Source organism: Gracilinanus agilis, chromosome 1 (assembly GCF_016433145.1).
Source record: "Gracilinanus agilis isolate LMUSP501 chromosome 1, AgileGrace, whole genome shotgun sequence".
Lineage (NCBI taxonomy): Eukaryota > Metazoa > Chordata > Mammalia > Didelphimorphia > Didelphidae > Gracilinanus > Gracilinanus agilis.
Genome location: NC_058130.1, coordinates 209,099,389 through 209,122,859, shown reverse-complemented (window position 1 = coordinate 209,122,859; position 23,471 = coordinate 209,099,389). Strand labels below are relative to the sequence as shown.

General features: G+C 41.1%; 1 protein-coding gene across 1 annotated transcript in view; it reads left to right on the top strand.

Moving 5' to 3' along the window:
* Positions 1 to 17,808, top strand: part of AMZ1 (archaelysin family metallopeptidase 1) — a 28,279-nt gene extending 10,471 nt beyond the window's left edge. The window contains exons 4-5 of the mRNA XM_044678826.1: positions 113 to 289; positions 17,239 to 17,808. Coding sequence (XP_044534761.1) covers positions 113 to 289; positions 17,239 to 17,808 — 747 coding nt within the window. The remainder of the gene's footprint in view (positions 1 to 112; positions 290 to 17,238) is intronic.
* The last annotated feature ends 5,663 nt before the right edge of the window (positions 17,809 to 23,471 follow it).

The following is a 23,471-nucleotide window of genomic DNA, read 5'->3' as shown; positions in this document are numbered from 1 at the left end:
CCCAGGCTAAATGACTGGGACGGAGGAAGAGTAGGAAATAGGTGAACATGGATGATTATGAATGAGTTTTTTCTTCCAAACTTGGCCAAGGACAATTTAATTTTCTTAATAGGTCGCCTGTCATGAAATCTGCCACCTGATTGGCTTAGGGAACTGCCGCTGGCTGAGCTGCATTATGCAGGGAGCCCTGAGTTTGGAGGAGGCCCTTCTCCGGCCCCTGGAGCTTTGCCCCATCTGCCTCCGAAAGCTGCAGTATTTTATTGGATTCAAGCTCATTGAGCGATACAAGGTGAGTGATGCCATTCCGGTACTCACGAGCAGGTGAAAATTAAGAGTTATCAAGAAGGAGCCTGCACACATCACATAGGCCAGGAAGACAGTGGGTGATGCTGAGCATCTCCTCCCGTCCCCACGTAGCTCAGAGGTGAACACTCTGACTACTGGCTATTCTGCAAGGTAGGATGTATACCGTACACTACAAAGCTATGTAAGAATAATTATTATATTAACACACATTATAGTATATTAATCAGCATTAATAAATCATCATATTATTAATTATATATGAATGCAATATATTAATACCTAGATTTACATACTAGAGTGGCAATAATGAATCTCTAATGAGCTCTTTATTTTCTGTTACTTGTAATCGGGAATAGCATGAAATGCTAAAACCAATAAATTCATGAGCACTTATTAAGTGCCTGTTTTTTTAAACCTTCATCTTCTTTCTTAGAATCAATACTAAGTATTACTACCTAATATATGTAATTAATATACAATTTAATTATCAAATTATTATATTTATATTATGTTTATGCACAACCATATATAATTACCATATAATTATATTATAATCAAATGCACTAATTTATATACAATATTAATATATAATTATTATATTATTTTAAATAGAATAAGTTAATATATTAATATATAATTATTATAGTACTATATTAAGTATATAGTACTTAAATCTGTCTATCTACATATTATTAATATTCAAGTATATTACTATATTTTAAAATATAGTTTATATTTTATTTATAATTTATAATAATATAATATNCCAAGTAGTCCCTCTAAGGTCTCTTTTAGCTCTAAATGTATGATCTTATCAACCTTTTTCCATGAAAAAAATCAATTGCTTGCCCTTCCTAATGAGATTATATAACTGATAAAATGAATGAAAGGTCTTTTTATGGGCAACCCAAAATTCTGGGAAGTCACTTTCTTTTTCAAAGCTACATGGAACAGCTGGGAAAGCAGGTGACAAAGAGGGCAATTCTGACTGATCATACTACAGTGATAAACTGGACAAATGTGGGTTTTTCTTGATGAGGGATTTCTGAGAACACCTTTATGCCTTTAGGGGACAGTGGATGTGGCACTCCCGGTCACCTAGGTAGGCTCTCTTGACTCCTTCAGACCTAGTCTTTAACCTGTTAAGGTAGGATGCTGACTATGGTCTTCTGTCCTTTCCTCAGAAGTGGGAGTATGCAGCTTTGCCAGGTTTTCAGCTGATTTCTGCCACGCTCCAGGGGCTGAAGAGATGCCAGAGATCTCCCTGAGGGTCCCGGAGATAACTCTACAGGACAGAAATCGGACATTATTTTTCACCATTCTGGAGATGGTTCAGTGCTGCAAGGTTTGGGTTTCCTAGTCTTCCTTGCTCTTGTGGTTTCTGTCTTTTAGAGCCAAATTGAAGCTTCAAAGCTATTTTTTGAGAAATGGGTCCTGCCTGGGGAGCATTTTGTTATAATGAACAGAGAAATGACCTCAGAGGCTGGAAGGCCTAGGTTCCAGGCCTGCCTCTGACCCATATTGGTTAAGCAACACAAGGAAAATCACTTAATTTTTTAGTGCTCTTAGTTGAGAAGGTGCCAATGAGCACTGGTAGAGGAAATCATCACATGGGAGTTTCTTGAAAAAAGAGACAGTTCCTTAAACAATAGGGCACGTTATACCATCTGAAGGGGCATTTTACATATGTAATAGCATGTGGGTAAATTTTAAATTGTGCTTGTAAAGGTTTAAGAAACAGTAAAAGGAGAGAGAGAGAGAATCTATACATAAAGTATAAATGAGACTAGAAGAGTCTTTGAGGGTTCCAACTGGCTCTCAATATTCTTCAAGCATTTAGGATTAAATAACTTTCTTAATTCTGAGTTAATCAAGCTAAAATCTTTCCCTTATTACCCTGCCTTCCCCCAAAAGAAACCCCCAAACAACTCAAACAAAACTGGAAGTCTCCATTGAATTCCTTCTCTTCTTGGGGTCCATTTAGGGGTTTTTCTTGGTCTTAATCTAGCAGTCCAGACTTTGGGACAAGTTCTAAGGGTTGGTACAGATTGTTATGGCCCACAATGACAGATATTGATAACTAAGCATTGCATATAGGAGGACTTAATACATTTTTGATAAATGAATGAGGTGCCTTCTAGGTGGCAGGAACCAACTTTGGATGCTGCAGTTAGTGTCACCTGGCATACCCTTATTGATTTTGATATCCCAGGGAACCAAAGGCTGATTGTTAAAATTTCAGTGGAATATCAACACTTCAGAAATTGGAAAACACTAACAATCAGGCCTTAATTTATTGCCTGACTGTCTAGAATTAAGAAAGTTATGAAGAAAATGCTAATAATGTAGATTAAACTTAAAAGCATGACCTATGTGTTCAGAGCTGGTTGTTAAACATTTACCAGCACACCAATACCTCTAATCTATCTGAATTACTGACATTCCTATCAGCTGAAAGAAGGTCCTCAAGAAATGTTTATTTTAGTGGAAGGAAAACTAGGAAGGCTGGGCCTCCCTCCTCCAGAGAGGCGGATTACTTCCCTTCTGGAGTGGGGAAATCCCAGGCTAAATGACTGGGACGGAGGAAGAGTAGGAAATAGGTGAACATGGATGATTATGAATGAGTTTTTTCTTCCAAACTTGGCCAAGGACAATTTAATTTTCTTAATAGGTCGCCTGTCATGAAATCTGCCACCTGATTGGCTTAGGGAACTGCCGCTGGCTGAGCTGCATTATGCAGGGAGCCCTGAGTTTGGAGGAGGCCCTTCTCCGGCCCCTGGAGCTTTGCCCCATCTGCCTCCGAAAGCTGCAGTATTTTATTGGATTCAAGCTCATTGAGCGATACAAGGTGAGTGATGCCATTCCGGTACTCACGAGCAGGTGAAAATTAAGAGTTATCAAGAAGGAGCCTGCACACATCACATAGGCCAGGAAGACAGTGGGTGATGCTGAGCATCTCCTCCCGTCCCCACGTAGCTCAGAGGTGAACACTCTGACTACTGGCTATTCTGCAAGGTAGGATGTATACCGTACACTACAAAGCTATGTAAGAATAATTATTATATTAACACACATTATAGTATATTAATCAGCATTAATAAATCATCATATTATTAATTATATATGAATGCAATATATTAATACCTAGATTTACATACTAGAGTGGCAATAATGAATCTCTAATGAGCTCTTTATTTTCTGTTACTTGTAATCGGGAATAGCATGAAATGCTAAAACCAATAAATTCATGAGCACTTATTAAGTGCCTGTTTTTTTAAACCTTCATCTTCTTTCTTAGAATCAATACTAAGTATTACTACCTAATATATGTAATTAATATACAATTTAATTATCAAATTATTATATTTATATTATGTTTATGCACAACCATATATAATTACCATATAATTATATTATAATCAAATGCACTAATTTATATACAATATTAATATATAATTATTATATTATTTTAAATAGAATAAGTTAATATATTAATATATAATTATTATAGTACTATATTAAGTATATAGTACTTAAATCTGTCTATCTACATATTATTAATATTCAAGTATATTACTATATTTTAAAATATAGTTTATATTTTATTTATAATTTATAATAATATAATATATAGAATTATACATTTAAAATATAATGTATAAATATAATTATATAATATACAAATGATGTTTTATATCTTATACATTATAAAAGATAGTAATTATATAATCATTATACATTAATATTATATATTATATAATACTAATAATTACACATTAATATTATATACAAATTAATATATTTAATTACTACATAATGTTATATTAGTTTTATATACATTATGATGTATATATGTATAGAATATATAAATTATACATATACTTATTCATTAATACTAAGTATAAGTATCAGTTTCAAGGCAGAAGGCCAGTAAAGGCTAAGTAAATTGAGCTTAAGTGATTTGCACAGGGTCACACAGCTAGGAAGTATCTGAGGCCAAATTTGAACCCAGGACTCCCCTGCCTCCAGGATCATGCTTGGCATCAGGGACACAAAGACAAAAACAAATAGTCCTTGCCCTCTAGGAAGTTTGCAGTCTAGCTAGAGGAGATGGTATCTATCTATCGAGTTATGTACAAAAGAGAAATAGAGTAAGGGGAGTGAGGCGGCACAGAGGGTAGAGCTGGCCTTTAAATCTGACCACTGGGGAAATTGAACCCTGGCCTGTTCCCCTTCCTTTGGTGCCCCGAGCCAATCTTGGGATTTTAAAAAGAAGAAGAGTTGACTCTTAAGATTGAAATTACTCCTTTTCTCCCCACCTCTTCTTGCTTCAGAATGCAGAGAAAGCCTTTTATGGATCTGTAAACAAGTCTCTTAAGAGAGGGGGGCAGAGGAAAGATAGGGGGGCACAGAGATGTGGGCATGCTTTTGTCTCTGGCTTCTGTGACTCCTCCGTGTCCAGAAGACCCGCCTCTTGCCAAGAGTGAGGTTGGAGTCCTCCAATCAGAGGGGCTTTGGAAGGGGACAGCAAGAAGAGCACAGATTGGAGCACCTGGGGCAGTGATGGCCAACCTTTTAGAGGCAGAATACCATGCCCCTCCCCCAACTGAGTGCTGGGAAAGCCCTGCCCCACCCCCTCCTTACCCTACACAGGTGGGGAGGGAGGAAACGCTCCCATTGGGCCGCTGGGTGGAGGGGTGGGTGAAGTGTAAAGATCGGGAGGGGAGTGGCCTAAGTGCTCTGCTTCCCTCCAGCTCTGCCGCCTGTGAGCTATCCACCTTGCCCTGTGCAGTCTCATTGGGATGCTCATCAAAGGGGAGGGGGATGTGAAAAAATGTCATCAGGCATGGTGGAGAGTGGGAGGGGAATAGCTCCGCCTGATCCCTTTTTTATTATTTAGTAAATAATTATAAATTAAGACATGGCCTTCAGAGAATTTTTAAAAATTTAATTTTAATAACAAATGTACACATAAGTTTTCCAAATTTGTATGATTCATGTTATTGTTATCTTCCTCCCTTCTTCTCTCCCCCGCTCCCAGAGTTGACAAACAATCCAATCCTCCAGAGAATTTTTAAATTCAGTGTGTCTGTCTCTTTATGACCCGATTTGGGTTTTTATGTATGTTTGTTTTTGGCAAAGATCCTGGAATGCTTTGCTATTTCCTTCTGCAGCTTATTTTACAGATGAGGAAACTGAGGCAAATGGGGTTAAGTGATTTGCCTGGGGTCACACAGCTAGTGTCCAAGGACATATCAGAATTCAGGTCTTCCTGATTCCAGGCCTCTCATCTATCCGCTGTGCCACCTGGCTGCTTGTATAAGACCTGAATGTTAGTTATTATTAGCTAAAAGGTGATTTGTGGGGGAAGGCACTAGCAGGAAGGGAATAATGCTTCACATAGAAGATGGCATTTGAGTTAAGCTGAGAAGGAAAACAGAGATTCTGAGAGACCCTGAGGAAGGGCATTTCAAGCAGGGGGGATGGTTGGTGCAAAGGCCCAGGGGAGATTATGCGTGAGAACAGTAAGGAAGTCAGAATTCCCCAGATAATCTCAGAATTCCCATCTTGGCCAGTAGCCCCAGTTTCCTGACTTGACAAAAATTAAAATGGATGCATTTGAGGTTTGGCCCTGCCTCCTTTTGGAGGGAAGGAAAATGCCTATAAGAGAGGAAAAGGAGGAGGTTCACTGGGCCTAGATAATCCCAAACCTAATGAGCCCTTAGACCAGTGGTTCCCAAACTTTTTTGGCCTACCGCCCCCTTTCCAGAAAAAATATTACTTAGTGCCCCCTGGAAACTATGAAACTATTTATTGAACTCAGAATAGATTGTAATACAAAAAAAGGGGTGGCCATCACTGCCTCCCTGGATCGCTGCAGCACCCACCAGGGGGCGATGGTGCCCACTTTGGGAAACACTGCCTTAGACCATGTGCATACACATAGACACAATTTAGAACAGATTCAACCCCAGATCAGATGACCCGTTTTGAGCTTGAGATTCCTCTATTCTGCCGAGCCAGGATGTCTCGAGGAGGTTTGTCCCCAGGGAAGGAAGCCGTTGGTGATTCCCTTGTCTGGGGGGATACCACTGCAAGGCCCAAGTCCTCTCCTTCCAGCCAGGCTAATGTTCTGAGGCACTCATGACTGTCCTACTCTGCAGTGCGGCTCCCTGCACCAAAGTGATGGGAGCGCTGACTCTCCAGAGACCCTCCTGGGACAAAGGTGGGAGGAAACACCCACCTCAGAGCTGTCAGAGGTACTTGGCCTTCCCACTGGAGCAGAACGAATTGGTCTGGTGCCATTTTTATGATTTCACTCCACACACCAGCCTACTCCCAAACGCTAGGTCAAGAGGGAAGAGGTTCCCATGGAGATAATCTTCAGCGAGAATAACACGCATTTATTTCTATAGAAGGGGCTCAAAACGCTCCACACATTTCATGGAATTCATTCTATTTCTGTCTGTTATGAATGCTAGGAGAGAGGATCCCTTCAAGGCCAGGCTGAGGAGTTTAGAGAAGGGAGAGAGCAGACCTCATCAGCAGCTGCTTCAGCACTAAAGCTGGTGGCTCTGTAGCTCTTGATACTGTCCATCACCAGTCTGGCTATTCTCCTCCCCTGGGCTTTGTGACATTGTTCTCTCCTGATTCTCCTCCTATCTGTTTGATTTCTCCTTCTCATGTTCTTCTTTTCTAAACTCTTACCTTCATCTTAGAATCAATCTATGTATTGGTTCTAGGGCAGAAGAGCAGTAAAGGCTAGGCAATGGGAGTTAAGTGACTTGTCCAAGGTCACCCAGCTAGGGTGTGTCTGAGGTCAGATTCAAACTCAGGACCTCCCATCTTTAGCTGTCCTTCTCCGCTCTCCACCCCCACCCCCCCCCCCAATCTGTTTAGCTGCTCTTTCTCCTTCTCATGTTATTTTGCTGGATCATCCTCTTCCTCTTGACCACTGAGTGTGGTCATTCCCTTCCCAAGGCTGTCTGGAACCCTTGTTTCTTGGCTAGGTGGCTTAGTGGATAGAATGTTGGAATTAGGAAGATCTGGGTTCAAATGCTAGTAACTAGCTGTATGATCCTGGGAAGGGTCGCTTAGCTTCTTTGTGTCAGTTTCCTTATCTGTAAAATGGGGATAATAATAACTTATCTTACTGGGTTGATGTGAGGAAGAAATGAGATAATACATGTAAATTGCTCTGTAAACTTTTAAAGTGCTACATAAATGCCAGTGAATACTTTTATTCTTTGTGAACTCCTCAGTTTCCATGAGTCCAGTCATCAGTTCTATGCCAATGGCTACAAATCCAGCCCTAATCTTCTTCTGAGAGCCTGCCCTGTGCTACCTACAGCCCCCTGGACATCTCCATCCAAATGGCCTATCAATACTTCAAAAGCAACATATTTTCCCTTAAATCTGTATCTCCTCCAAACCTCCCCATTTCCATTAATGATGCTCCTATCTTGAGTTATCAGCGGATGGAGCTCCAGACTTGGAGTCAGGGAGATTCCTCTTCCTGAGCTCAAATCTGGTTTTGGACACTTACTAGTTGTGCTACCCTAGGCAAGTCACTTCATCCTATTTGCCTCAGTTTCCTAATCTGTCAAATGAGCTGGAGAAGGAAATGACAAACCACTCTAGGGTCTTTGCCAAGAAAACGCCAACGAGGGTCACAGAGAGGGAGGTGTCTATCCCAGGCATATGAAGACTTCTTCTAGCGGACAGGACGAATGAGAATAATTCATTGCAATGGCCACGAAGGTAGCAGAAGCGGGTGCCATGGAGCCTTTAGAGCTTGATCAGATATCTAAGAAGCCAAGGTCATCCACTGCATCCAGAGTCATCCCTGGTCATCTTGACTTTTGTCTTGACACTGGACTTGAAAGACTTTAGAAGGGAGAGTTGGTGGATGACTTGGTGCAACTCTGTCTTACTCAAATCCAAATATGTTTGAGACAAAAGACAACACCAGTGATGTCATTTTGGTCTTCTTCCAGAATGAAGGAAAACAACCTACTAACTATTATTATTATAAAGACCAAGAATTAAGTCCATGGGACGTAGGAAGTCCCTTGTGGCCTTTGGGAGAGCAGTACTATGATAGGACGTAGAAGCCAGATTTTTTTTTTTTAACCCTTACCTTCTGTCTTAGAATTCAGTACTGTGTGTTGGTTCCAAGGCAGAAGAGCAGTAAGAATTAGAAAATGGAGGTTAAGTGACTCGCCCAGGGTCACACAGCTGGGAAGTGTATGAGGCCAGATTTGAACCCAGGACATCCCATCTCCAGCCTGGCTTTCTATCCACTGAGCCACTTTGCTGCCCCCTGGAAGCCAGATTGTAGGTGTTTGAGGAATAAGTGATGAAGGAAAGGAGTATATATTTTTTGAGAAGTTTGTTGATGAAAGGGAAAGCTAAGAGTGTAGCTTGAGGCTAAATCACAGATTTAGAGGTGGAAGGGCCAGAGGCCACCTAGTCCAACCATCTCAATTTACAGATGAGGAAACTGAAGCTTAGGAGTTATAAGGAGCTTGCCCAGGGTCACACAGGTGATAACTAGTGGCATTTGATCCTAGTTCCTCTGACTCTCCAATCAAAGCTCTTTTCACTGCTCCTTGGGGGTAGAAGAGTATTAGGGTTGAAGGCAGATTTTTTCTAAGGCACAGAGAGCAAAGCTTGAAGCAGAGGGAATTGAGCCAGTGAAGATTTTTGAAGATAAAAGTGAATAAGAGAGAACATTTTGCCAACAGGGCCCCCAGCTGACTTCACTGCAGAAACCTAGGGAGATGACAAGCCCCAGAAATTCTTGTGTATAAACAGGAAAAGTTTAAAAGCCAGTTTTATGAGAATTTCATATGAAGGTCCACCTCTCATCCAAGAGACACTCTCATCTTGCTACCCCTTGTCCCCATCCACTGGCAAACATACAAGAGAGATCAGACAGATAACTCCACTCACTGTCCTATTTCTGCTTTTATGTGGGGATCTTATCTCTGTGGGCTTCAGTTTCCTCATTTGTAAAACTCTGGACAAGACCCATAAGGTTGTTTCTTTTTGCCTGCCTTTTCACCCACAGTGATTGTTTTCACCAAAACTCTCAGGGAACCTCAGATAATGCAATGTTGCAAACATTTATTAAATGCCTGCTGTGTGGAGAGTCCACACTGGTTGATGGGGGAGATAGAAAGATCACACATAGTTCTTCCCTTCAAGGAGCTTCCAGTCTGGTGGAAAAAATTCTGGAAGTTGGATGGGTCACGGCCTAGCTGGTAAGGTCTGAAACTTTGCCCTTTCAAAGGGCGAACAGAGGAAGAGCTGGAGGGAAGTCAGGGAGGGCCAAAGTCAGCCTCACTTCATAGGAGGCAGCACGGTGTCAGTCAAACAGTAAATGTGTCTTCTCTGAGCCAGGCACTGTGCTAAGAGCTGGGGATGCAAAAAGAAGCAAAAGTCAGTCCCTGCCATCAAGGAGTTCACAGTCCAATGAGGGAGAAAGCATGCAGACAGTTATGCTCAAACAAGACAGAGACGGGGTAAATTGGAAATAAATGCCAGATATAAGGCACTGAGGTTAAGGAGGTTGGGTATAACTTGAGCTGAGCCTCGGAAGAAGCCAGGGAAGCAAGGAGGCAGGGATGGGAAGGGAGAATGTTCTAGGGATAGGAGACTTTTAGGAAAATTGCTTGTATGAGAGCTCCCAGGAGGCTGGTATCATCTGAGGCGAATAGGGTGTACAAAGATGTGAAACATAGTAAGAAAAGTTGTGAAAGGTTTTACAAACCAAACACGGGGCTTTATGTTTTATCCCGAAGGTAAGAGGAGGCCATCAGAGTTTATTGAATCAGGGCATGATGTGGTTAAGACATGCATCTTATTTATTTTATTTAATTTTTTAACCTTCACCTTCCACCTTAGAATCGATATTGTGTATTGGCTCCAAGGCAGAAGACTGGTAAGGGCTAGGCAAGGGGGTGGGGGGCTAAGTGACTTGCCCAGGGTCACCCAGCTGGTAAGTGTCTGAAGTCAAATTTGAACCCAGGACTTCTCATCTCCAGGCCTGGCTCTCAATCCACTGACCCACCTTGCTGTCCCAGACATGTATTTTAGGAAGATCACTTTGATGGCTGAGTGGAAGATGGATGCAGTGGGGAGGGACGTCTGGCAAGGAGACCAACAAGCAGTCTATTGCAGTGGTGCTGGCACAAGGTGATGAGGGCTTGCATCAGGGTAGTGAGTGTTGGAGGAGAGAAGGGAATGCTGAGGAGAGATGAGACAAAGGTAAAATCAACAGGCCTTGGGGGTGGTGAGAGAGAACAAGGAGTAGAGGGCGAAACCTAGATTGGGAGGATGATGGTCACCTCCACAGTGACAAGAAGTTGGGAAGGGAGGATTTGGGAGGAAGAGAATGAGTTCAACTGTGGCCATCTTGACTTTAGGATGTCTTTGAAGATGTCTGATAAGCAGCTGAAGATGTGCATAGAGAAGAGAATAGAAACCATGCTTGTTGATGAGATCATCAGGTGAAATAATATAGAGAAGAGGGCCCAGGATGGAGCTTTGGGAGATGACCCCTGCTTTTGGGTGTGATCTAGATGAAAATCCACCAAAAGAGACAGAGAAGTGGTTGGAGAAAAAGGAGGATAACCAAGAAAGAGTAGGGTCAGGAAAACTTTAAAAGAAGAGAATATCAAGAAGAGATTGATGAACAGTGCCAAAGGCTGCAGAGAGGTCAAGAAGGATGAGGATTGAGAAAAAACTATTAGATTTGTCAAATAAGAGATTGTTAGTAGTTTTAGAGGGCAGCTAGGTGGCACAGTGAATAGGCCACTGGGCCTGAAGTCAGGAACACTCATCTTCCTGAGTTCAAATCTGGCCTCAGACACTTACTAATTGTGTGATTGACCCCCCTGGCAAGTCATTTAACCCGGCCTGCCTCAGTTTCCTCATCTGTAAAATTAGCTGGAGAAGGAAATGGCAAACCATTCTAGTATCTTTGCCAAGAAAACCCCAAATGGGGTTACAAAGAGTCAGATACAACTAAAAAATACAACTGAACAATAAAACAGTAATTTTGGAGAGAGCAATTTTGGTTGAATGATGGAGTTGGAAGCTGGGCTAAAAAAGGGTTAAGAACATCCATACTACTTGCTCAGTTATGTCTGGCTCTTCGGATTTCCTTCTCCAGCTGATTTTACAGATGAAGAACTGAGTCCTTTCCTTTCATTCGACTTCAGTTTCCTTTTCTGTCAAAATAGAGGATTGGACTACTGCAGAGCTTTTGAACTTTTTGTTTTTGAATCATGGAACCCTTTTGGCAGTTTGGTGAAAGTTATGGACCTATTTAGAATGTTTTAAAATACACAAGATTATCAAGGAATCTTGGAATTTATATTGAATTATATTGATTATACTGAAATACAAATATCAGCATATTAAAAAACCAAGTTCATGGAACCCAAGTTAAAAATCCCTGGACTATAACATACTGTGCCTTCCTTAGTTTGTTGGTCTGCATATCTGGTTGCCTTTCTGAATCAGCACATATAATAATAATAAAATCAATAGCTGGCAGTTATGTAGGCTTTGAGGATTTACAGGTGCTTTACAAATATCTCCTTTTATTTTCACAACAACCCTAGGACGTAGGTCCCCATTTTACTGATGAGGTAACTGAAGCAGACAGAGGTTAAGTGACTGGCACAGGGGCATACAGCTGAAAAGTACTGGGGGCTAGATTTGAACTGAGATTTTTTTACTGACTCCAAGTCACCTCACCATCTAGCTGCAGGGTGACCCATTCAATACAATTCAAGTCAGTGTAAGAAACACACATGGAATTCCTACTAGTGTGATAGAAAGAGATTTGTATTTGGAGTCAGAAGACCTAGGTTTGAGTCTCAGCTCTGCTATTTCTTACCAGGTCTCACATCTCCAGCTGCCTATTAGATATCTTGAACTGGATGTCCTTATAGACACCTTGAACCTAACATGTCCAAAATTGAACTCATTATCTTTCCTCTACACCAGTGGTTCCCAAACTTTTTTAGCCTACCACCCCCTTTCCAGAAAAAATATTACTTAGCCCCCTGGAAATTATTATTTTTTAAATTTTAATAGCAATTAATAGGAAAGATAAATGCACCTGTGGCCACCACTGCCCTCCTGGATCGCTGCAGCACCCACCAGGGGGCGGTGGCGCCCACTTTGGGAATCACTGCACTAAACCTTCCTTCTTCCTGTGAAGAGTTCCATCATCCTTCCAGTCACCCAGGCTCCTAACCTAGGTATCATCCTTTATTCATTGTCTCACCCCTATATCTAATCTATTGCCAAGGCCTGTTGATTTGGCCTTTTTCTCATTTCTCTCATGCACCCCCTTCTTTGCTTTGACACTGCTACCACCCTGGTTCAACCTCTCATTACCCCATGCCTCGATGACTGCAATAGCCTGCTGGTTGGGCTCCCTACCACGTGTTCCCACTGCAATCCATCTTCCAGTCAGCTGTCAAAGTAATTTTTTTTGAAATGCCAAATAACTTATTCTTAGTTTTGGGAGGGAAGAGCTGCAGGGACACTGTTTACCAATTGTCCATGATCTTTGTTCAATGCCTTTGGGTCTTAGTTGGGATTTTGTAGCTTTTTCCAAGACGCATTTGTCAAACATGTTCTCTCCAGTCTTAAAAGATGGCAATCCTGGGTGCTTTTTAAGTTAGTGACATGATCTGCTAGATGTTTTATGACAGTCACTTTGTCATTTATCAGAGTCCACAAAAAGTGACAGAGCTTCGGATAAGCTTTTTGCATGGCCATTCGACAGAAGTTCAACACGAACTTCTAATGAAAGTACAAGTCCAACCCTATCACTTCTTTATTCAATAAACTCAAATGGACCCCTATTACTTCTAGGGATCAAATATAAAACCCCGTTTTGCTTACAGATCCTTTAATAACCTGGCCCCTTTCTAGTCATCTTATAACTTTTCTTCCACATATTGGGTGATTGCTATTCCTCATGTAAAACATTCTACGTCTGTACCTGGAAATTTTCCCTGGTTGTTCCCCCAAACCTGGAGTACTCTTCCTCCTCATCTTTTCCTCCCAGCTTCAAGTTCTAGCCCAAAGTCCCAGCTTCTGTAAGAAGGCTTTCCTAATCTCCCTTAATTCTAGTGCTTTCTTCTGCTGATTATCTCCAATTTATTCTATCTCTGTATCTTGTTTGGACACATTTTGTTGTTTGCACACGGCCTCCTCCATTAAGACAGGAGCTGCTCTCTGATAGCAGGGACAGTCTTTTGTCTACCTTTGTATCCCTAGTTCTTAGCATAGTGCCTAGACAAGAGTAGCCAATGTTTATTTTATTTTTAACCTTTACCTTCTGTCTTGGAATCAATACTGTGTATTGATTCCAAGGCAGAAGAAAGGTAAGGGTTAAAAAATGAGGGTTAAGTGACTTTGCTCAGAGTCATACAGCTAGGAATTGTCTGAAGTCATATTTGAACCCAAGACTTCTTATCTCTAGGCCTGGCTCTCAATCCATTGAGCCATCCAGTCAACGCCATAGCTAATGTTTATTGACTGACTGATTCAGTTTATTTGCCTCAAATGCCATTGAAATTTAGGCATCTGTAAGTGGCTTCACAGACAGAAGAATTCCAGAGGAAGGTCAGGAAACCTAGAAGAAGGGAGGAAAACTAGACTCAATATGGCTAGCAAGCAAAAACATTTGTTTTAGAAGAGAAAATATGTGGCCTAAAAGTTTGATGCCTTAATTCGAGTGTAGTGATGCTGCCCTCTGCTGTTAGCATAGCAGATAACCTAAATGCCAACTGATGAAAAATAATACACTTCTTGAAAACTAGCTCACTTAACTACACAAGCCATTTGGAATAGTTGAAAATGTTTTAATGTAAAAACGAGGTCACTGGCCATCTGAAAACTGGCTCTTACAACTTACCCAAGTATTAAAAAAAACTTGATTATGGATTTAAAATAGATGGAAAAAATTTTAAAGCTTCAAGTACAAAAACAGAAAACTCCCAGTTTAAAAAATGAAATTCAAATATAATTCAGTTTTTAAAAATGAGATTTATTTATTCATTTGTGTCTAAATTATTTTCAACTCAAAGTATTTTAGAAAAAGTGAATGTCAATATTTTAAAAAGTATGGTATCATATGCTTGGGCAGCTTCTATGGGTTAAAGGGAAGTGATGCAGGTCCATACACATGTGAACCACAGATGGTCACTACTCATAGGCCTCTACGCACTGCCAAGAACCAGGAGACACTTTGAAGGGAACAGAGATGGAGGTGGTCTAGTTGAGGAACTAGCTTGGGAGAAGGCCATTTTCCTGTGTGTTTGATGTGCCTGCTACAATCAGGAGAAGGAACTATTTGTCCCTGAAAGAAGAATGCGGGGGGATGTGGGAGAAAGCAAGGGAGAGTCCCTCCCATTTAAAGTAGAACTGTGGACGAGCATGTGATATGGAGTGACATAGGATTAGGAAAGCTACCATCAAAGTGTGCTAATAAATACCCCATACCACTATTCACCCCAAAGCCACAACCCCAGTTGGAAGGGGAACCCCTGTTTTAAAGAGTGAGGGGGCGAGCGATTGATAAAAGACTCTCCCAGGTGAGTCAGGCATCTGACATCATCCCATGTTGCAAAATACTAAGGCTTCCCCTGTACAAATTCAATTTAAGCACTGTAAGATATGATGAGCTGGTTAATTTAAAAAAAGACCCATTAGTGAAGTGAAATGAGTACCGAAGAACCAAAAGAAACAAAAAAGACATAATTTATAGATACTTTTGTATCTATGCATTTTTATTTTGTTTTTATTTATATCAATTTATTGTTATTTTATTTGTTTTTGTGTCAAGTGATGACTTCTGTAGTGCTGGGAGGTGAGGGAGAAGGTAAGACACCTGGGAATTTTAATGTAACCAACAAACATAGTAATTTATTTATTTTTTCCAATTTAAAAAAAATTTTTTAAACCCTTACTTTCCATCTTGGAATCAATACTGTGTTTTGGCTCCAAGGCAGAAGAGTGGTAAGGGCTAGGCAATAGGGATTAAGTCACTTGCCCAGGGTCACATAGCTGGGAAGTGTCTGAGGCCAGATTTGAAGCTAAGACCTCCCATCTTTAGGCCTGGCTCTCAATCCACTGGGCTACCCCAGCTGCCCCAAAACAAAGTAATTTAAAAAAAGAAAAATTCAATTTTATTTAACTTAGCAAGTATTTATTAAACATCTATTATGTGCTGGGCCCGGGGATACCAAAAGTGAAACAGACTTAGTACATTTAATGTTGGGTGCCTTTTAATGTGTTGGTTAATTGCTGAATGCCTCTCCCTTCCTTCTGCTCCCTAACGCTCTTTGTCATTAGGTTATGGAGGGGGGGAAAGGAGGATAGCTAGGTGGTACAGTGAATAGAACACTGGGTCTGGAGTCAGGACGAAATGAGGGAGAAATAAAATCCATCCTCAAGACACTTAGCAGCTATGTGACCCTGGGCAAGACACTTCTCTTATGGCCTCGATTTCCTCATCTGTAAAGTGAGCTGGAGAAGGAAATAGCAAACCACTCTAGTATCTTTGCTGAGAAAATCCCAATTGGGGTCAGAAAGAGTCAGATATGAGTACAAACAACTGAACAGCAACAACAACAAATGGGAGCCTTCCTCCCACTAGAGGAAGCATATTTGACAAAAAAGAGAGATGAAAATATAAAACTATGCCTTGCTTATTTCTTTTTATCAGTTCTTTCTCTGGAGATGGACACATAAACACAAGTCATTCTTCAAACAATATTTCTGTTGCTGTCTAGAAGGTTCTCTTGGGCATATGATTATGCCGGAAGAACCGACGAGCAGGCTAAAAAATGGAAAGACCTTCATGAAATTAGAATTTTACTTTTCAAAAAACTTAATCCTTACCCTCAAGTAGTTTCCATTCTGCTGTACAAACTGCACACTAAAGAGCTTGACTTAACTTCTAGAGTTGTGTGGGGGGGAGTAGGAGGGACCAATATGCTTTCCTGGCCTCTAGATTTGTAACATGGGCAAGCAAAGCTCACCAACCATAAGCCAGCGAGCTCTTGTTCCCCTTTTCTGCCACTGGGGCTCCTTTCCCCTCAGTGTGCATAAATCACTGCAGAGGACTAGCAGAAGGGATTCTCAGAGGAGGGAAGTATGACTTGTCTGGCCTCTGGGGACTGTGTTTGTGTGGGTGGGAAGGAAACAGTGGAGAGAAAGGCAGTTGCAACTGTTCCAGCTTCAGCCCACTTTGGGGAACTCCAGTGGAAGAGCTCTTGGCATTCACAGGAGCTGAATGATGCAGGAAAGGAAATGATGTAGATCTATCCAAGGTCTGCCGGACATTTGTATTTGTCCTAAGTGGTCTGGGAAATTCGCCACCCTCGTCTGTATTCCACGGCCACCTTTGCTCCATCAGTTTTGTCCTTTGTCATCAGGGTTACTCCTGGGCATTCTGGCAGTTACCATGGCCACCATCTGGGGCTTGGCTTTCTGCCCTCTGATGTTCATGGAAGTCCAAACAAAAGGTTGCAGTCATAATGGAGACATACACAGAGGGCTACAGACTTTTTAGTTCTTTGTTTGGTCCTATGGGAATTTAAAAAAAACTTAAATTTATTGTATTCAGTGAATAAAAGTCCATTTCTTTCCTTCCTAAAAGAAAAAAGACAAAAGTCTCATAACAAATATGCATAATGAAGCAAAACAAAGGCCTAAAATGACTGTCTCTAAAAGATATGTCGCCTTTTGCACGGGGAGTCCATCGCTTCTCTGTCAGGATGTGGGCAGCATGCTTTGGTATCAGTCCCCTGGATCAACAGTTGGCCATTGCACTAAGAGTTTCTAAGTCTAAGGGGGATGAAATGGGAAATTAAATCTTGGTTTCTCTCTTCACAGAAACTCTATGCTTGGATTCAAACTGTGGCTGCGACGTGGCCCAGTCAGGAGGCAGGAGAATTGTCTGTGTCAGAGGATGTCCTCCCCTTCAGCTCGGACTCGGGAATGGGCTGTGAGAATGACTCTGAAGCGGTCACCAGCCTGTCCGAGCCTCTCACCCCAGACACATGCAGTCATGCTTTCTCCATTGGGCAGGAGCTCGAGCCTGAAGAGGGACTGTGCTCTCTGGCTGACCTGGACAGTCAGCAACAGCTAGGAGACCCCGCCGGCTCTTCAGATGTCATCAAAGAGCATGAACTCTGGCTGGCGACATGCATCTCTGCCCTGGAGAGGGATGTTTCTGAGGAAGAGCTGGCTGAAGTAGATGGGGCTGTGGATGCCCTTGCAAGGTGGGAGATGTTCACAGGACAGCTTCCAGCCCCCAGAAAGGATGTGCCTTTCAGTAGAGATAGCATAGGGCTACGAAAAGTCTTGGGGGACAAATTCTCTTCCTTAAGACGAAAGCTCAGTACAAGAAAATTGTCTAAAGCTGAAACCTCCCCTTGTCGTTGGAAATGGGAAGACAATTAGTTTAGCAACACCAGGCCTACCTTTCTCAATTCCTTTTTGTTCAGGGTAGAAAAAACCCGTTTGTCTTCTCTATTTGTCTTTCCCTTTTTCCTCTTGAGCTCCATTATATTTACACCCAAAAATGAGTTGTAAAGTAATCAAGGGACTCTATGGATAGATCAACGGGATTCCATCCCTCATCCACCCCCAGGCTATATTAGATTATAGAAGAAGATTTAGTTTCTACAATTTCCTTTACAGAATCACAGATCAATATTAGAAGGAACTCAGAGACCATCTAATCTGACTTCTCATAGTAAGAATCCTTCATCCCTCCCCAAATAGCCTTTGCTTGAAAAACTCAAAGTGAGGGGAAGTTTATTACTTTCCGAGGCAGCCCATTCCACTTTGGGATAGTTCTAAAAGTTAGGAAGTTTTAAACTCACTCATTTTATTCTGCTCACCTTTCCTCCCACCTGCCCTAGACCTCAGATATCCTTAGCGCTTTAGATACTGAGCTGAGGTCAAATAAGGTACCATATAAAGCGCCTTGTAGACCTTAAAGTGCTATAAAAATGCCATTATTATTATTAGTAGTAGTAACAGTAGTACTATTATCGTAAATGGACGCCATAAGAGATATTGGGATTCTTGAGAAGAATTCTTGAGTTCCAAACATCTTGAAATGTTTGTGGCTTCCTAAACAAAGGTATCTGGGCTGGTGCAGGAATGACAAATCTTATCGTCTAATCTTTCAGTGCCTAAGATGCTGACCTACAATGGGTCAACATCCATGTTAACTTTTAGGAGAAACCATACCTGTGGGGGCTCCTTCTATTTGAAATCTGGAATCTTTTTGAGGGTGGGATATGGGTCTTTTCCCCCCATTGCCAGCAGAGGGATCTGTGCCTGCAGCAATTGGAGGAAGGAAGTGGTTCAGCCAATCTCTCATTCCAGGCTGAGATTTTAGTGTCCATCGGGTCTCTTTAGTTATTTATATCTAGCAGCTCAAGAGGCTGATAGAACTTCAGGCAGAGGAGTAACAGAGAGAATACATTGACTCATCCAGTAGCAAACTCACTTGGCATTCCAAGGCTGATAATAGGTGTCTCCACTCCCACAAAAGGAGAAACTTCAGATTTTTTTTCCTTATCTATAATAACCTCCCTCTGTAAAGCCAGTCTTAATGATCAGGTCTTCAGTGGCAAGCACATCAATAAAAGTATAGGATAATGTAAATCTATGTGATTCTCTCGCTGGGTAACCAACTTCCACCAAAAAAATCCTTTTTGTAAAAAAAAAAAAATTGGCCATCTTGTATGAATGTGTCCAATGTAAGCCTTGCTGTTTCTTTGAACAGACTTTGTCGTGGGAGGGATGATGTCAAGCATAAAGATTTGCAAATGCTGAAAGACTTTGACCCTTTCCCTCCTATCTCCCTGAGGCAGATGCCTGTAGTAACTTGCAGAACAGGGGTGGGTGAAAGAGACAGCAGAGAGGTCTGGGTCCTAATAATACAGCAGACTGACAGGGAAGGACTGAGTCTTCTGATCTAGGCCTTTCAATGTGGAAGAGCCACATCTTATTTCAGAGGGGAAAGGGCTCACAGAATAAACAGAGAGGATGAAATGAGGTCATCTGTGCCGGTAAGTCCTGTCTTCAGCAAAATGCCAGGACCTGAATGCTGACTAAATTCAGGGAAGCAATATTATAACTCAAAAATGACACTATCGCTTTCAAATCCATAGTGCCCCTTTGTCTAAAAGGCTTCGGGGGGGTCTTTCTTCAGATAAGAACTGAGAGAAGATAAAGAACAACGTGTACAAACCAAGGAGAGCTACTGTGCAAAGAAGACCATGTTGTATAGATGACTGTTATTGGAAAAGAGGAATCCAAGAACAGCTTCCTGCCTGGGTAGCTTTTGGATGCTACCTATTTTTTTTTTTAAATTTCCTTCTGATCTCTTCTATAATGGGTTCATAGATTGCTGTACCTAGATTAAATAGATTACAATAATAAAAGGCTTGGTACAGCATTCAGGGCTGGGGGCAAAATATCATGCATCATCATTATCGACAACTTTACCCTATCAGTCAAATGACTGACTTCCAGACAGGAAATAACTGACTCGGTCAACTGGTACCTAATGGGTATCTTTGTCCATACCCTCTCACGCATGGTGGTCTTGAGAACAAACGAAGAGGATCTAGAGGTGGGAAGAAGCAATAATCAATATACATGAAAAAATTTTACCTTGTCATTAAACTGATACTAACAGTTCCAAGGCAGAGAAGAGGTGAGGGTGAGGTAACTGCAGTTAAGTGGCTTGCCCAGGGTCATACATCTAGGAAGTGTCCACCTGGCTGTCCCTCTATATTACATTTAAAAAGGGATCACTTCACAGCAGACTTTGTTGCTTACAAAGAAAAGATGGTTGAAACCCTTGGAGAGAAGAGCTTTTAAAATGAATCATTCTAGGAGCAAAGACTCAAGATCAATCTTTACTAACTTCATTAAATAGCATTAATTCCTGCCTATATAGATAGCTAAGATCTTGAATGCCAAAATAAAACCAGTCAACATGGAGAAAACAGTAAATAAAATCTCTCCCAAGTTTTGTAGGCCTAGGATGGGAGGCAAGCTACACCTTACTACTTGTGTGACATTGGGCAAGTCCTTAACCTCTTCGGGCCTGTTTCCTCATCTGCAAAGGAAGCATTTGAATTATAGTGACCTCTCAGGTCCTTTCAAACTCTAAATCCATGAACCACACCCACAAAATGGAGCTAAACTTGATGCCACTTGCAGACATTGGTTTCCAAGAACTGTATGAAATTGCATAACTTAGCAGTCATCTTCTCACACTATTGGTTAGCTAAAATCCCCAAGACTTTCAAAGAATAGGTATCCCTGGATGAATGCTCTTCCTACCTTGGCCACTTTGGTGGGCATATTCACAGTTTAATTGGCCTGGCAATTGTCTTAACAGGTACCTTTGCCAGAGTACACATGGCACAAAGGAGAGAGCACTGGCTATGGAGGAGGCTACCGTATTGCTAAGTCTGTTGAGTCTGTGCAGAGGGTGCACTTCTGATCTGCTACTGAGAGGGTAGAAACATCCTTCAGACTGGGAAAATGGAAAAAAGCTGATATTAGAAAGGAAAGGTAGCCTTCAGAAGCATTAAAATGTTTTTGAGATGGGAGGAGCAAACAAAACATGAGCTTCATGACAAGTGACAATTTTCACTAACACGGGGCAACAGGGCAGCGCAATGTAAAGAGTTCTGTGGGGCTGCAAGGTGATTCAGTGGATAGAGCACCAGAAGTGGAGATGGGAGGTCCTGGGTTCAAACTGGCTTTAGATACTTCCTAGCTGTGTGACCCTGAGCAAGTCACTTAACCCCTACTGCCTAGCACTTGTTGCTCTTCTGCCTTGGAACCGATTTCAAAGACAAAGTGAAGATTAAAAAAAAAAAAAGTCCTGGATGTAGAGTTAGAGAAACCAGCATCTTCCTCCCATTTCTGTCACTTTCTACTTGTGTGACCATCAACAATTCCCTTCTGTCCTCCAGACCCTTGGTTCCTCACTGATAAAATGAAGGAGTTGGACTAGATTGCCCTTGTCCTTTGTCTTAAGCCTATGATTCTATGAAAGACACACTGTAGCTCTTCACTAAATCAGTCAAGCTCTGGCAGGAGAGGAAACAGGACAGCAAAGAAGCTGTTGAATGAGTAAGTTCAAACACATCAAGGAAACCTGTAGCCACCTGGTTTTAAGGCAATACCTCTCTCTTATCCCTGTCTTACTTGGTTTATAAGATTACTCAGAAAGTCTTTTGGCAGAAATGAGCAGACTGGGTGGGTGGCCAGGGTTTGGGGACAAAGATGCCAACTAAAATAAAACCCTGAGGAGCTAGAGCTTATTTGGTTTGTTGATTTAAAGAGGGAGAGGTTCCCCCCAAAAGAATATTTATATCCTCATGAAGGCCAGAGAATGAGGACTTGGTATGGCTGTCCCACAAACTTGTTCTCGAGAAGGCTTACACGTGGCTGTGATGAAACAAAAAACTGCCTTATAAGCCTGCTATGTTAAAGCTATATAGCAAGAGGCAAAGAAACGGATTTTGCTGCTTGGTTTCGGGTCTAAAAAGGGACAGCAAAGCCTCATGTGCTCACATTCCATTTTCCCAAAATGTCTTTCAATTACAATGCCAGTTAGTCAAAATGGGATTAGATTCAGTGATGGTCTCATTCTAAGTGGGGGTACCTTCAAAGATAGAAGCTGCTATTGCTTCAGCAAATGTCAAGGAAAGAACAAATTTATGGCACCTGTAAAAACAGGGCAGACAAATATAAATGAAAATAATATTTAGAAATAATTGCTTATGAGTGCACATGAACTCATACATTTATAAACAATATAAATTTGGTGTTTATAAGTAAGCAAATACAAAGTAATTTAGGAAATGTCTATTCCTTTACTATAAATGTCAGGCCTTTTGAGAGCTATTCAAATTAGGAACTTGCTATAACTAGTCAAGTCAACCTTTCATTTTTATAATGTTACAGTTAAAAACTTTTTTTCAATTATTTTCTCTGCTTCCACCTGTATACCATCACCACCAGCCATCCCTCTTCTCCCCCTGTGGGAAAAGAAAAAAGAAAACTTGTAATACAGTCAAGCAAAACCAATGCCTCCACTGGCCATGTCCAAAAAAGTCTTGATCTGCAATCTGAGTACATCACCTGTGTTGGAAGGATGGGTAGCATGCTTCAATGGTTCTCTGGAGTCACAGTTGGTCATTATATTGATAATGGTCCATAAATCTTTCAACTTGTCTTTACAATGTTTTTATAGTACAAATCGTCCTCCTAATTCTGCTCATTTCATACTACAGTAGTTAATACAAGTCTTCCCAGGTTTTTCTGAAACTGTCTTCTCTTCATTTCTTACAGCATAATAAAATTCCATTACGTTCATAGATCATAATTTATTCATTTTCCTAAAGCCATTCCTTTACTTTCTAGTTGTTTTTGTTACTACAAAGAACAATGCTATATACATTTTTGTACATATGTGTCCTTTTCCTCTTCCTCTGATCTCTTTTGGGGTAAAGGCCTAGTAATAACATGTGAATTATATAGTATTAACCTTGATTAAGTAGGATGGATCTATCTATCTCTCTATCTATCTATCACAAATTCATCTTTGCATTCAAGTCTTAGGATAATGAGAAGGAAAGAAACTTATATTAGAGACTTAAAAAAATGGAACTTTTGTCCTAAGGTCAGTCCCTCCTTAGTTAGAACAATGAGAACTGACATTCAGAATGATCTTTTGGCAAGGCAAAATCCTGAAACACCAGAGATTAGATTACATTCCCATGATTCCCTTAAAGGGCTGAAAAGCAGGTTAATATATTCAAAGAAAATCTGTAATAACAAGGTTCAGATAAAAAAGATGTTCTGCTTTATCCACAGTTAACCAGAAGATCAGAATACCTCCCTACCTCATTAACATAATTTAAAAAGGTTTTTTCCCCCAATTACACATAAAAACAATTTTTCACATTCTTTATTAAGATTTCAAATTCTGTCTTCCCTCCCCTCCTCACCCTTCCTAGAGAAGACAAGCCAATTTGATATAGATTATACATCCCACTCCATTTCTCAAGTATTTTAAT